General features: G+C 32.6%; 1 protein-coding gene across 1 annotated transcript in view; it reads right to left on the bottom strand.

Moving 5' to 3' along the window:
- GNAT3 (G protein subunit alpha transducin 3) overlaps positions 1-15,447 on the bottom strand; it is a 45,622-nt gene extending 30,175 nt beyond the window's left edge. Inside the window, exons 1-3 of the mRNA XM_019746884.3 lie at positions 15,246-15,447; positions 5,502-5,544; positions 431-572 (exon numbers count right to left, since the gene is read on the bottom strand). Coding sequence (XP_019602443.2) covers positions 431-572; positions 5,502-5,544; positions 15,246-15,363 — 303 coding nt within the window. The 5' untranslated portion in view covers positions 15,364-15,447. The remainder of the gene's footprint in view (positions 1-430; positions 573-5,501; positions 5,545-15,245) is intronic.
- Between the last annotated feature and the right edge of the window lie 981 nt (positions 15,448-16,428).

Genomic DNA, 16,428 nt, shown 5'->3' with positions numbered 1-16,428 from the left:
ATTGAACAAACTACATTTCAATTCTTGAAGTTTTTCTGCAATTATTAAAGGGCTAACATGGTATTTTAAAGAATCAAAATTCATGTGTTTAAGGAAGTGGGTCCCCTAATCAAATTTCAATTATTAAAATACATAGCATCAAATTAACAGATGCTATGAGAAGTTGTCTCCTACATACCCGGTAATAGCCAAATTGCTTGAAAACTGAACTCTTACTGTTTTTCTTACTCCCATATAGCACACAGTCAAAAAGAAAAGTTTCACTTAAAGGAAAATATGAAATCTTATACCAAACAGAATTAATGCTTCCAAAATTCGTATTTAATATTCTTAAATTTTGGTATAGATTAGTACTAATTTATCAAGTCCTACTGTTTTATGGCTCAAACTCCATTGTAGGACCTAAAACTGTGATTATTTGTATACTTACTGTACTACCGGGATTTACATAATCAATCCCAAGTGTAGTCATGGCTTTCACAATAGTTAGGATGGATTGCAGTGTATTACTGTAAACTACTGCTTTGAACTCCATGCATTCTTGCTCACTGTAACCGTTCTTATGGATAATCCTATAATTTAAACACAAAAAACTTTGTGAGTTGAATAATTGATTTCTTTGTAATATTAAAACACATAAAAATAAGTTGCTTAAATAAAATTACAGTATATATTTTGTTTAAAAAAGAAGACTTTTGTCCATACGTATATGTTAAATCTAAACAATTTTATGGCTTTTGGATTTTTATTATCATTGGGGTTTAATACAATATTTTCTTTCTGAGCTTCTCATGTTAAGTATAAAGAGGACTTAGCATTTTCTCTAGATAAACCACTATTAAAAATGGTAAGTAGTGAGCATTTTACTTAGAAAGCTATTTCTTTTCAAGAGAAATATTTCCAGATTTCCACGACAAAGTTTCATGCATAGGTCTGAAAGTCGGTGTTGTGTTTACACGATGATGTTCAGAGGAAGTGAAGTAATTTAACCTAACATTCATGTCTTTTCCTCTCACTTATAATATGCTGGAAAATAGGAGTGTCTGTTTTCTATTTATAGAGTTAACAAAGACATCTTTTCAAAATGTAGGTAATTAGTCGCTGTCACTTTCCCATCTGTACGTGAGACACTGAGTGCTCAAAGCTGAAACGCCCAGATATTTTATTTGGCTGAACTCTTCTTTTCCTTCCACTCATTCAATCAGAACTCAAAAGTTTACTAATAGTTTTGGAATAATAGATTAAAATAGATTAGTCTATTAAAAGCAAAATAATTTATGTATGCTAATTACTTTATGGTATCTTAAGTGCATGATGTGTTTTTGTTCCTTTGTGCTTTTTTTTTTCTTATTGTTTTGGAAGTGATTTGTGTTCATTAGGCATCATTGTGGACGTCACTCACATTACTAAGGATTTGGGTTATATTCACACACACAGAGGCTTTAGCACAAAGGGAAAGGAACACAGGAACTCCCAAGTTATTAAAACCTTCAACTACAAGAATTCTGCAGTGAAAGGAGTAATGGCAGTACCTATATCTGTTCTTTATTTTTAATATTTATTGCTAATAATTGCGGTATTTATATTACGAATATGGCCATGTTTATCTTGCTACATTAAACAATTAAATAACAAACTAAATAGACAATGGCTGTAGATAAAAAATGCAGTAAAATATCTTTATGGATAGATGAGGAATAAGTATATTAAAGAAATCCCAGTTCTTTGTCAACAGTTAAAATTGGAAATTTGTTCTAATTATTAAATTAAAATGGCAGTTACAAATAAACTTGGGAGGCATTTAGGTTTTGTTCCTGGAACAAGTTCTGATCCCTGTCCTTTCACCATAGGATAAGGAAACATCTATCACAAAGCAAAATGACAAAAGCAGACTTTAAAAAACCCAGTTGTAGTGGAACTTTAAGAAACATTGTTTTTCTAGGGGCTGCATAAATACATTTCAGTGAGATAGAGCTCTCTACCTGCAAACTGATTCGTAGCTCTGTTCAAATTAATGAGTTTTCCCTGAGCATTTTCTATAACATATTGCATTATTATGCACTGAAGAGAATGAAATAAATGAATGAACAAGTCCCTCCTCTTCAAAAACATACAGACCAGAGCTCTGCTGTCCAATACAATAGCCACCAGGCACATTATTTTGAATTAAGTAAAACTAAAAATTCAGTATCTCCATCATGTTAGCCAGCTTTCAGGTGCTTAATAGACACATGTAGCCAGGAGCTACCATAGTGGAGAGCGCAGATATATAACCTTCCTATCATCGCAGAAAGTTCAATTGGAGAGTCCTGGATTATAGGATTTTTGAGCAGTGTGATAATGCATAGCAATAACATCCACATGTGGTACAATGAACTAGAAAAGAAAAAGTGATAAACTCTATTGGGAGCAGGTGTAAGGGGTCAGGGGAGACTGCCTGGGAGCAGTGATGATCAGTTAATTTTACAAGGATAAAAGTTATTTCTAATTAGTCAAAAAGAAGGAAAACATTTTAGGCAGAAGAATCAGTATGACCAAATATAATGCTCACAATGATCAGGCTTTCAATACGTGCCACACACTGTTTTAACTACTTTATTTGTCTTATATTCTCTCTCTCTCTCTCTCTCTCTCTCTCTCTCTCTCTCTCTCTCTCTCTCTCTCTCTCTCTCTCTTTTGCAATAAGCTCTTTAAAGTAGATAAAATTATCACCTACATTTTACAGGTAGGAAATGTAGGCATGGATGCCTAAAGCACAACCCCTAACTTATTCAGTTAGTGAGTGGTACAGCCGGGCAACAAATGCACTCTGATTTTAGAGCCCCTGGTCTTAGCCACTAAGCTGTACTGTTTTCCATAGTACACTAGTCTGTAGAACTACATAAATTCAGCATTTCTAAAGTGGAAAATCGGAAGGGGGAAATTATGGGGGACATTAGGTTGATGAGATAAGCAAGAGCTGAATTCTGAAATGTATTATGTACCATGGCAAGGAGTTTGATATTGATAGTATAAGTAAAGAGTTCAAGTCAGGAAAGAGATACATTCAGTTTTTAAAGACAGTTGGTGTGAAGAATGCAGTGGAAGGAAGAGAAGGGAGGTAGAAGATACTGTATTAACCCAGGTCAGAAATGCTGAGGTTTTGAATTATGACAGTGAGTGACAATAAGGATAAATGACACATTTAGAGACATAATTTGTATACCTGTGCCATAACTTGGTGAGATGGTGTTAGCATAGCTATACCTAGATTTATTGCTTTAGAGGCTGACACTGCTGTAATTCACTTAGGGAAATAGAGGCCAGATGGGAAGATAAATTTAATGTTGTTTATTCTGATCTGGACCTAGCCATAAAATACAGAGGTAGATGTATCTGCTTCCCTAGTGTATACAAAGTGTGAGTTTGAAAGAAATATTCTGGATGGTCCTCTTGAAGGAGATAGTAAAAATCATTGGACTCCAGCAGTTTTCATTTGATGAAGGCGTAAACAGAGAAGAACATTAGTACATTAGTGATGCCAATATTTAAGATGTAGTCAAAGAATCAGGGAGTAAAACAGAGTTAGGAGGTGAAATAGGAGAGTCATCCTAGAAGCCAGGCTAAAGTGTTAAGAGGGAAAAGCCCAATGAACACTTCATAAGAAATGGCAATTAGATCACAATTGACATTTATAAGGGCAATTTCTGTGACCTGCTAGAGGCAAGAGTGATGGAAATGGGAAGAGTAATGCAAAAAGGAAGTTTGAAGAGACCTGGTGTTGACTATTCTTTACAGACTCTGAAAAAAGGAATAAGAGGTGGGGCAGAACCAGGAGGCCAATTTTTTAAATAATAGAAGTCATACTTGCTCATTGTAGAAAATGTGAAAAGCCCAACAATATTAAAAACTAAGGTGCAATGTAACTTTAAATTTTACCATTGATAGTAAATTTCTTTGAACTTTGGTATATATTCTTCCATTTGAAAAACATTATTTATTTTGTCATAAAGATGCTGTGATAAAGATGTTTATGCAATTTTGCATCTTGTTTTTTTTCAGTTAACATAAGTATTTTCTTTTATTAAAACTTTCTTGTACACATATAACTTGTAATGAATGCAAAATATTGCAACTGAAAGGTGGATAATCCCTTAATTTGCTTATGTTTTATTTTAATTTAGGGTATTTTATTCTATCTTGTATTTCACTATTTTAAATAAGACTGATGTAAATCTCTGTGCATATATTTTCACATTTATATTATTTTAGTTTTATACTTTTTCAAATATAAGTTATTTATTATTAAAAAATTCTCAGAAATGCATTTACAAGATCAACAATTATTTTCTCAGCTTACTGTGTATATTGCAAAACATATTTCTATAAATTTGCTATAACATGATTTTACAAGCAGTAGTGAGAAATATTCATTTCTTTTCTTACTGCATTTAACCTCATCAAGAATGAAGAGATAAAAAGGATAAGAGGGATTCAAGCATGATTATAACTTGAAGGAAAAGAACAAGCGATCACAGTGGTCATGTTACAAGACAATGAGAGACGGCTTGGGTGCAAGGATAGAGCTGAGAACCCAAAACCAGTATGATCAATGATCAGGATAAAGGAGTTCTGCTCTTCAAAGACAGGAGAAAAGGTAAAAAATTTAGTTACAGATATAGGTGACAGAATTCAAAAGTAAGGCTTAAATATTGGTTGATATGAAAATCACATGACGTTATTCCCCAGAAAGAAGAAAAAAGTAGTGGTTTAGATTATAAGTAGACAATTTCATCACTGACTAGGATCATTCCCTCATATAATATGTTCCTTGAACGTATAATTTAAAATAAGCTCAAAATGATTTTCTTCTCCAATGGCAACAACTGTCTTTGAAAATTCTCCAGTAATGAAAACCATAAGGTTTCACTTATTCACTTCCACTTATCAATTTCCATTTTATTCCCTTAGAGATTGCTTTCTTAAATTGTAGCACTTTTATGTTCATTATCTCTTCATTAAGAAAGTCAGGTATTCTTACGTCATTATAAAGAGAAAAACACAGAGAAAATAAATGCAATAATAAACTTAAATCTAGGACAGTAATAAATTTAAATATGCATTTTATTCCAAGGTAGGCAAAATGCTAGTTAGTTTAAAAATATTATTTCCTCCTAAATTCAAAAGGATCATTGACACATTTTAAAATGTTTATGGCTTATGACCACAATATTAAAGCCCTATATTATAGGAAGATTCATATATTTAAGACATAATTATTTTTAACATTCATCTTGCTAAGAGACAAATTTTAAAAGTGGAAATTGTAATAACATTCATCTGTTATGCTTTCTGTTAAAGGATGGGAATAATGTTTGCACAGGAATTGTGATAGCTCTGCTACTACCTATGATTTAGACTATCAATCAGATTTCCCAAAAGTATTTATCTCAAGAATGGTCAAATAGATAGAGCGACATCAGATATTAAACATTTAAACATTTAAAATAGTATGTACTTACTTCATTTGTTTGACAATAGTACTTTTTCCAGATTCTCCTGCTCCTGAAAAAGAAAAATGGGAGTGTTATCAACTGATACACAACAATTTCATGTAGATATTAAAACATGTGGGCATAACTTTCTCATGGGTAAATCTTTAACAGACACCTCTCCTATCTAAAAATGGAGAGTAATCTCTGTCAAGTCTTAAAAGGTATTAGGTGTCTACTTTCCAGGGTAGCAGAAGAACATAAAATCCCTCTATATTGTTAATAGATCCAGATGTAGGTTGGCCTCAAGGTAGAGTTTATATTTTAAAGCAAGAATTATATACCATCAGGAAAAAAAATCCTATTATATTTGAACATATTTTGGAAAGATTATCTCCTGGGTTTGCAACCCAAGGAGAGGGTACCGACTTTATAGTCTCTAGAGCACTCGCATTCTCCCTGATGTCTATGCATATATCAGATTTGATTAAATAGCAACACACACAAACACAAACACACACACACACACACACACACACACACACACATCAAAAACTAGTCTATAACTTTTTATTTCCAGAGCTATTCAAAGCCTATTCTGATTGAAGGATGGGCTTTGTCTTCATCATCATGTTTATGTTGCTACAGAGGCATTTTCTCTTCTGTTTATACAAAAGAAAGTTGCTAATTAAGAACCTAAATAGAAAACCTAAATAGCCTACAGATCAGTTGTATTTTAAACAATAGGACACATGCAAAAGGACTCCAGAGGATTTATATAAGGATGTTTAAATTATTGATAATATAAAGATGACTGCCATATGAAAAGAGACTAAAACTGAGTAAGTATTACTCATGAGAGTGAAAATGAGAGAATTTGGTTAAAATTGGTACCATATGTAGGATATGGATAGAGTATAAAAACATACTTTTTAGTTTTTGCTTATTTATACATCATAGACATGTGACGGATGGGGTGGTGAGAGCAAATTCAGGCAACTTCTTGAAGTTTGAAAATTCTAGTTTTATGGACAACAGAAAAGCAGTGAGTCACCAAAAGTTGGTAAAGCTTGATAATACAAATTTGTTTACAAAACTTTTAGATAGAATCACCAATAAATCTAAAATATTGAGGAAAACTCAGTATTTTATAATTAAGACAAAATCATATTTTTTAGAATGTGTCCTCAGGTTACAACTAACATTTAACAATAAAAATATGATATTGAAATACTATGTTTACCAAGGGCCTGATCTAAAATACCCATGAGTAATTTAGTGTCCTCATACTAATTTCTGTATCATTAAGAACAGCAAAAACTTGATATATTACTGGCAGTTCCAGAAATTGGATCACAGGACATTTGCAAACTTTCAGTGTGCCTGTTAGTTTTGGACAGTTTTCAAAATAGCACAGCTAAGCCAACTTTAAAATATCCTAGGAAATTTCCAAAATTCAAGAAAACGAAGAGACTTAGAAATATCTCTTGCCAGTATGGCAAACAACTGACTTGTTTTACCAAAACTAGTATGATTTTATGTAAGCAGAAGTAACATGAGTTTGGTAACCCTGAATCTCAGAATTTTCTTCACATTATGTCAAAATATATACTGAATCATTTAAATTTTTTTGATTCCCCTGACTACCCTATTTAAATTTTTTAACCCCCGTCACCTACTTTATCTTCCTTCCCCTACTCTACATTTTTTCCTTGCACTTCTCTTATTCTACAAACTTACAAATTGTTCATATATATATATATATATATATATATATATATATATATATATATATTTTTTTTTTTTTTTTTTTTTTTTTTTTTTAATTTCCTATGCGTCTTCTGTCAATGCAAGGTAAATTCCACAAGGCAGAGGTCTCTTCTGGTTTTTTTCACTGATGTATTTGAAACACCTAGAAGAGTGCCTAATGGAATTTCAATGAAATTAGGTCTTTAAACTCATACTTCAAAAATAACATTGTGTCCTCTGTATTATATGTCATTTTTTCCACAATGAAATTTTTCTTCCTGATTTACTATATTTTCTCAAGTTGTGATGAAAGCTGTAATTACACTTAAATTTAATTCTACTTCAAAGAAAATTTGTTCTGTCCCAGGCATATCTAAATGTCATCTAATTTCTGCAGTTATCTGAAACATCTGTCCGCTTTCTATGATATTGAGGAAATCAGAGTGGTGAAGCTATGGGAAATAATATTCATTGCCTAGTGATGATGTAGATTCTTCCTCTTGGGTAAACCACCAACATACTTCTCTTTAGGCTAGTGTGGTGTATACCACAGAGAGCAATTTGGCAGCAAAGTTGATGAAAACAAAATCAACCACAGCAGTTTGTTAACTTAATCACATTTTATTAATACAATCAAATACAAACTGACCGATTGGGTATAACCATCTCACTTAATAGATGTTGCTATGTCCAAGAATGAAACATTTGAGAATAAAATAAAAATCACATTAAAATGTCACCCCATCTGTTTTCATAAGACAACTGGCTATATTATTTTGCATTGCTGATCATTACTTGTTTGGGAGAATGGCAATAGCAAATTAATGAGCTTTGCTTAATATCTTGGTTTTAGATAATTTGCTATTTTTCTCCAGGCTGTGAATCACTTTGAAAGAAAAGTTATCCAACAAGATTATAAAACTGTTCTTAGTAGTTTTTATTTTAAGCCCTCTAACAATAGAAGTGGACATTAGAAATGGTAGCATCACCCTACACAGATGACATATTTGGAGACTATTTCACTTCTTCAAATATATTTTTTTTTCAATTTTGTTATATGGAAAATTGCAGAGTTATAAGAATGTGAGATGAAACACAATGGGCCCAACAGGAACTCCAATATTTGTCAATGCAGGTGTATTTAGTGTTGTATTTTGTTCAATCAGAATGGAAATATTGGGGAAAATAACTTTGGAAAAACTGAGATGGAGAAAAGAATATGTCATCTCTATCAATTACATTTCCTTAAATAATATTATAATACTATGATTTTTTTAAATGAAGAGAAAGTAATTATGAACAATTTATTTAAATAAATTATCTACCTTGAAAATAACAAAAAAAAGAAGCTTGTAAAAGAATTTTTCCAGAATTTACCAGCATTGTGGACAAATACAGCATCAATTAAGAAACACTATAGACATATTAAAAAATTCTAAATAATCACAACCAAATTTCATTGTATTCATTCTGTATTATTGACTAGTCAAACATTTATCATAAATTTGGGGAAAAGGGACTTTTGACAGTGTCAGAGAATTAATGTACATTCAGATGGTCTTCTATACTTCATAAATATGGTTAATTGGCACTTAGACCTAGCAAGTTTCAAAAATTATTTCTGAGGCTAAAGGGTATATTATTAAATAATAATTCTTTATTGTTTAGCTGGTCACTCGTGATGTGTCTCATGTCAGCAGAATAATCAATCATTTAAAAATAGCTTAGAGTTTTTAATGAAACTACATATGAAAATATTAATATTTCCTTTGGAAGATTTTACAAAGGGTTTCTGGATCATTCCTTGTTCTATGTACTGACTTCTGTCTTATATGTGAAGGTCCAGTATAGTCAACTGCAGCAGTAACAGAAAAATTCCTGAATAAAAGCCAATTTCCTCAAAATCTCATTTATTATTTGGAACTCTATTGCAAAGCTATTTCAAAAATAAATTTTGAGTCCCATTCTCACAATGATTCTAGGTCTTAGTTCACAATAATCATTCCATTTTTGTAAGATCATGTTACAGTGCCAAATATAGACATCAAAATAGCGCGTTCGCATAGGCTGAGGGCATCCTGAAATAATTTCTTCCTTCCAAACTGTAATCATCACTAACTAAAATTATTTTCTGGGTCAAGGGGTATCAAGGGACTTTAAGCAAACTATGCATTTATTTCTTTGAAGTAGATAATGTTTCAAATAATTAAATATTTAAATTATACTTAATTCATACTTTAATACTTATAAATTGTTTTATTTTTAATTAGAATAAATTTTAAAATGAAAAAACTAGGGGTTTTATTCCACATTTTTAGTTGCACATATCAAAAGCAATTTTAAAGCTACATGATACCTGGAACTGAACCTCAACTGAACACACTCAAGGCTGATTGCTCATTTGGTACAACTGTTAAAATAAGCAAAATAAGAATAAACGTATTGACTTATTATCATGCAGACGATTTTTTTGGAGGCAGTCTTAAAAATCACATAATGGTACAAGAAAGAAACCTTAGAAATCAATCAGCTTTGAACATCTCTTCATTCTAGCATGAGAAAAGTGTGTCTAACAGAGATTATGATACTCATCAAAAATCCTGGATCTACTTTTAAACAAAGAAACCATGTCCCCTGACTCCCATATTACTGCTGTAATGTTGCTTTCTTTTTTAACTATGCCTGGGTAATGTCAATACAAATGATTTCAACACTTCAAAATAATTTTAAATTCACCATTTTTAAATTAACATGAAAGAAGGGTACTTTCACAGACATATTGGTATGCCACGTCTGCTTGTCCACTGTTGGTAGACTGCCGCATGAAAGAGTCTTAAGGTAGTCTTTTGGAACCAACTTAATTTTGTTCCACTCACTATTCCTCTCTTTCTTGGAGCAACAATAAAATTATGTCTCTTCCACATGACAACCTTTCAAATAGTTGAGAGTGAGGGTAGGAAAATGAGTAGGAAAAATACTCATGTTTTGGAATTAAATAAATATGGGCTTGCACTCATTTCTGACTCTGACTGGGTGTCTTGATCATATTTAATCTGAGTCAGTATCCTCTTTTATAAAATTGGGTTGTTAATATCTGCCTCTTAAGGTTTAGGAAGATTATATTATAGATATAAAATACCTAGAACTACTCTAACATATAGTGAGCTCTCAACATTTCCTCATATATGAAGCACCCTCTCTTTTTTCTAAGAGACTTTTCAAGTATAAAATGCTCCATTTTTTTAATCCTTTCTTGTGGAACATGACTTTTAGACCACTTGCCCTCTGAACCACACTCTATGCAAGAGCCAATGTCCTGAAACATTGGTGCTGAAAATTCTGCTGTGGATATCAGATTCATCAAAAGCACTGATATTCTCATGTAGTGAGATAAGAATGCAACCTAAGTCTGCCCTGATACTGGTACTTGTTTTTAAATACATTTTTCTTAATAGGGGCCATGATTAGTTTGCCTTCTTTATTTTTTCTTTGTATATTTATCATATTTTTTACTTATATTGGGTTTGTAGTAATTAAAGTTTTCTACTTTCTTTTTTTCACATCACCTCTTAGCAAACAGATTATCTTACATATGCCTGTGTATAATTGATTTTGAACCCTAATTAAACGTATCTGTTAAGCTTCATTTTGTTCATTTGGGCCAAGAATTTCTGCTAGCTATCACTTGGAATTTTGACTTTATCTGTCACTATATCCTTCCAAACTGTGAATCTTAGTCAAATGTGAAGTGCTGCCTTATCCACCTTCACCCCAATCCCTGATAAAACACTGAAGAGAAGTAGGTCAATGGCAGGAAACTATGTCATTCCCAGTAATCAACATAAGTCCTTGTTCACTGTCTGCAGTCAACAATGCTAAATGTTCCCTATTAAGTATGACAATTACTGAAGGTTTTTGTACATACTGTTTATCTGGTTAAGGGAACTGCCTTCTATTTATAGTTTTTTGTTTCCTTTTTTTCTTATTAGTTTCGAGTGCATAAAACAACACATAGTTATGATGATTATTTTTCTCCTTTAATTTTATAACATAATGAATAATATTAACTGATATTTTAATAATATTTCATCCAGGCATTCTTGGAATAACTCCCCCTGACCCTGTTGAATAGTTATCTCTACTTGGTTGTGCTACAAACATCACAAATTATTACTCTTTTCATTTCTTTCCCAACCTTAACTTTGTCCTGTATTTCATATAATGATGAATAAAACAATCATTGTACCCAATTCTACCCTTAGTCATTCCTCTCACTTAATACCCACAAGTAATCAGCCACCAAGTTTTGTTAATTTATTTTGTTTTGTTGTTATTGGGGAATATTGGGAACAATGCACTCCTCCAGGATGTCAAGTCATTGTTCTTTCAATCTAGTTGTGTGTGTGTGGGGGGGGGGGGGGGAGGAGGCAGGCGCAGCTCAGCTCCAACTCAAGTCATTGTTTTCAATTTAATTGTGGAGGGTGCAGCTCACTGGCCGATGTTGAATTCGAACTGGCAACGTTGGTGTCATGAGCACTGCACTCTAACCACACAGCAACTGGCTGCCCACTGGCGGCTCAACTCCAAGCCCAAGATGCTGTTTTCAATCTAGTTGTGGAAGGTGCAGCTCACTGGCCCATGTGGGAATCGAACTGGCAACCTTGATGCTAAGAGTTCACACTCTAACCAACTGAGTCACTCAGCCACCCCAAGTTCTGTTAATTTTATCTCTGAACATACCTCAAAAATTACTTCCAAACTTGTAATTTCTGCCTTAATTTATAACCTCATCAAGTATTTGCACAGTAGTAACAATTTCCTAATTGGCCTAACTATGTTTCATCATAAAATCTTTGTCTCATAGTGTAGCCACAATAATCTTTGACAAAAATATCCAAGTATTATCATTCTCACTTACTCTTAAAACCTATCAATATCTTCCTACTGACTCAAACAACAAATTCCTAAAGGGATGTCATATATGGCTCTTTTCTGGCTCTGTTTACACATGCCAAATGTACCTCTATGCTTTAATCACTATGAACAATTTACAGAAATCATTTAGATTCTGATTTTGTCATTCTTTCATAACTTCTGCATGCACTTTTCTGTGCTAAGTATGCTGTGCTAGGTAAGAATTCAGTGAAGAGCAAGGAGACACATGTTCTCTGTTTTCGTGGTACTTATAATGCAGATACTAATTTAAAATTGACACAGGTAACATTAAAAAAGGGCTTTGTGTTCCTGTAAACTAACTTGTGATGTTAGAAACTAAATTACCTTCTTGAGCTCTCATGTCCTTCTTCTTTAAATAATAAAAATAACAACATTTATTTCATAGGGTTTTCTTGTAGATTGAAAAAAAGTAGCAGAAACAGTGGGAAAAAAGTGGGAAATATGAGATCCATTCTATCAAAGACTGCAACAGAAGGTCACAAAAAAGGAGCTAAGGAAGATTGAAATGTTGAGTTAATTCAATGGAAATATATATAACAGGGGACGTCATAAAACATAAACTTTGGAGATGAATGGGCAGCAATATAAACTTGGAAAATTATTTTGAGTTCTCCCAAAGTGCAATCAAGTCACTGATAAATAATAGAAATTTGCAAATATGAATCAAGAACTGGGCAAAAGAAAGGATGTTAGAGTCATTCTAGAAGTGATAGTTAAGCCCTGAAATGAGGTCCCCAAAGAGAGTATAAACTGAAAAATACAAAGCTTCAAAGACAAAACTCAGTGAGTGAAACCACTAATGAATGAAGAAGCAAGCTTCAATGAAGTGGCGGGGTGGGGGTGGGGGGAGTGAAGGGATGTTAAAAAGGAGACGGTATTGCGGTGTTACAGGAGTTAAGAAAGAAAAGAGTCAAAATTGAATTGGCAGTTTTTCAGAGCTCTGTAAGACACTTTCTTTTTTTCTTTCTTTTTTTTTTCTTTTTTGTGGAGAGGAGAGTATGAAAGTTAGATCACAAGTAACTGAAGGGAATGTAGAGTGTAAAAAAATAGAAGCAGTGAGCATGGACTTCTTGGAGAAGTATTGCAATATAAAAACATTTTTAAAAATACACATATAAGATACACATGAATGCAGGGGGTTATGGAGTCAAAGTTTTTTAGGCTAATGCAGAGAAGATATATGTCAAGAAGAAAGACCTAGTAGAGAGGAATTTGAAAATGGCAGAGACAAAATAATCCATGGAATAAAATTAATAAAATATGGAAGATGTTGAAATTTATATCACAAAGGCTGAAATTAGCCTTAAATGAAAAAGGAACACCACAACTTCCTTAAAACTAGTTGAAGTAGAAGAAAATAAACGCATGTTCAGTAAAATTTGGAGATGATTCACTGTCTTTTACACGGGTTGTCATCTAGACTAAGGTGGGAGATTTTGGATGAAGGTGATGTTGGGAATGCAGACACAGCAGCCTTTTGGAGTATGTTAGTAGAAAACTAGGAATAAGTAAAATAATTATTGGCCTACCTAAAGTTAAAAACAGAAATTTGTCAGCCAGGAAACTGAATTCATGAAATTGTGACTGTCTTGGGAAAGCAAAAGATGTAATAATACCAGTAATTATTCTTTTATATTTCTGATACCAAAAGTTAACCTTTCTTCTGACCTAACCTACCACTTTCATCTAAAAAAAAAAATGGTATTTGAGAATATGTATATTCTTTTGAAATTTTATTCAAACATAGAGATTTTTAATGTATTTCATCACTACTCTTACACCATTGTTTTCAGTACAAAAGGGACACAAAATGACTTTGCAGGAAATGCTTAGCTTTCCCTCTCACTTTTATTTGCTTTCTCTATGTCCACCTTACTTTCACTCTTGATCAAAGCCTCATAGAATGCTCTGGAGTTTTAGAGAAAGTGTATTTGCTGGTTCAGTGAGAGCTGACCCCACCATCTTTCTAAGTTACCGACCTCCAGGTTGTCACTTTCGAGTGCTTTGGTCAAGTATGCAGCCAGAGATTACAAGCATGAAGGGAGAGAACATGTTCCTTTGAGGAGCAAGTACAGGTAACCCCACAGTTAGCTTCTGAGACACTCTTGCCACTGGGAGCAAATAAGACACAGCAAATGGACACTTAAAAAGTGAGGACATTTTGTTGTGTGAAATTTCACAATCCTGAAGTTAAGTCCTTTTATGTATAACCAAGAACAGGAGGGACACACACCTAGGATTAAATTAAAGCTATTGGTTTTAATAGGTCTTTGTTTTTATTTTAAACACATATTTGTCTTCCAGTGACTGCCACATGTGAAATTTTTTTATGTTTAGAAAAATGTGTGCATATTGGTTATTTTCAATATTTCAATTCATTGAAAACTTATTGAATGCATAGTTGTGGTAACATTGTGCTGAGTTTTAAGGGAATGAAAAGATAGAAGATACACAATTCCTCATCTGAATGAATATATAATTATCCTAAAAAGATTTAAATGGAGTACTCTTCAAATATACAGATAATATCACAGGTAGTATTCAGAAACCATAATAATATTATTAATATAATTTAAAGTACCTTATCATTACTTTTTAAATAACTTGAGACTAATTGGTTTTAACAGCACAATTATTTAAATAACATATTAACTTGGATATCAAACAACTCAACATATTTCTGTTCAAACAAAATAACATAAATCTTTATAACTTGAAATTAAATGATTGTTTTCAGTATTGAAAAGCTCACATTCAAGAAATGATTAGGATGCAATAAAATAATACATGTATATGTTTTCTCTTAATAGTAAGTTGTATTGGTGGCATAGGGAAATTGAGTCATCTGATAAATATTTGTCTCTCTGCTTAACAAAAAGCATGTAATAAAATATTGAACAAGAAAAGTAAATATTTATAAAGCGCACATAAAGTCTATTTAATTTCCAAACACCTTTTCATAGTAAATATATGGTAATACACTTAAAATTAAAGTTTGAGAAAGTCAATACATCACAACTGAAGAAAACATCAGGAATTTGAAAGCAAAGGAAAAAAAAAAAACATTACCTAATAACAGCAACTTTACAGTTCTTGCATCTCTCTCAGCATCTTCCTGAAGCTTTTTCTCCAGTTCTTTTGACCTTTTGGCTGACTCCTTGCTCTCTGAACTAATTCCGCTTCCCATCTTGTGTTGTTAGATACTTGTCAGTTTATTAGCTCAAACTTTTTCAGCTGTAGAGCTCCGTTCTGCTTTGAACGTAGGATGTAAGAGCCGTGCCCTGCTGAAGTACTCAATAGCCCACCCCCTCACTCTCTCAAATTCTGCTTTGACTAAGGAGATGCTTTCTGAGCTGTCACCTGATCAAATTAAATGGCCACTTCTGGCACATCTTCAAAATCATGCTCATCTTCCTTAAAGCATAGCACACCATAATGTAGAAAGCTGTCACAATTTATACACTAATCTGCAATGAATAGTTCAAAAGGAATATTTCACACTAATAGGCAACCTTTATGACTGATTTTAAGTTATTATAACTAAACAACAAGCTTACACTTGATCTTCAGATATTTGAGTCTTCAAATTATTCATATTGCTATCAGAATGCTTATATTAAATCATCCAAATTTATAGTCTGCCTATGCTTAGATTATGACTCAAAATTATTAAGAATATCTTAATATTTGTCAGTTAACTAGAAAACGACTAAAAAACAGAAATAGATGTAGTTCTTATATTTATACATATTGTTGTGTTGCCATAAACATAGAATTCAACCCAGAGTGATCTTAAATTATTAATTTGTGTCTCATAGGATCAATGTGTATAAAATGAGCTTTTACTGCTCATGAAAAAGTCAATCCATCAATGTTAATTGAGGACCCACTTGGTGTAGACACTGAACTGTGTTCAATTTAGGTAGTGTATTAACCCTTTCGGGCCATTAAGCAACTGCTGTTGTGCTGGAAGTTCTTTCATTGATTTGGTACCAAGGGAATAAAAAGCAATGATTTTTGAAACAGGAGGTAATTTGGATCTTCCTGAAAAGTAAGAACAGTACATATATCCAAATATGTTTCATTCATGCCTTTTAACTACCACAAGAGATATCATATACTTCTCAAAGATGTGCAAGCTTGGGGACAGAGATTATGTTGTATATTTTTTGTTTATATGAAGCATAAAGCACTTATTAGGTAGTCAATCAATATTTTCCTTATAAACAGAGTTGGCTACCTGTGGCAACAG

The sequence above is a fragment of the Rhinolophus sinicus genome, chromosome 4, assembly GCF_057876585.1.
Source record: "Rhinolophus sinicus isolate RSI-liver-muscle chromosome 4, RSI-T2T, whole genome shotgun sequence".
Classification (NCBI taxonomy): Eukaryota; Metazoa; Chordata; class Mammalia; order Chiroptera; family Rhinolophidae; genus Rhinolophus; species Rhinolophus sinicus.
Note: the sequence above shows the minus strand (reverse complement) of the source record. Positions and strands in the feature narration are given on the sequence as shown.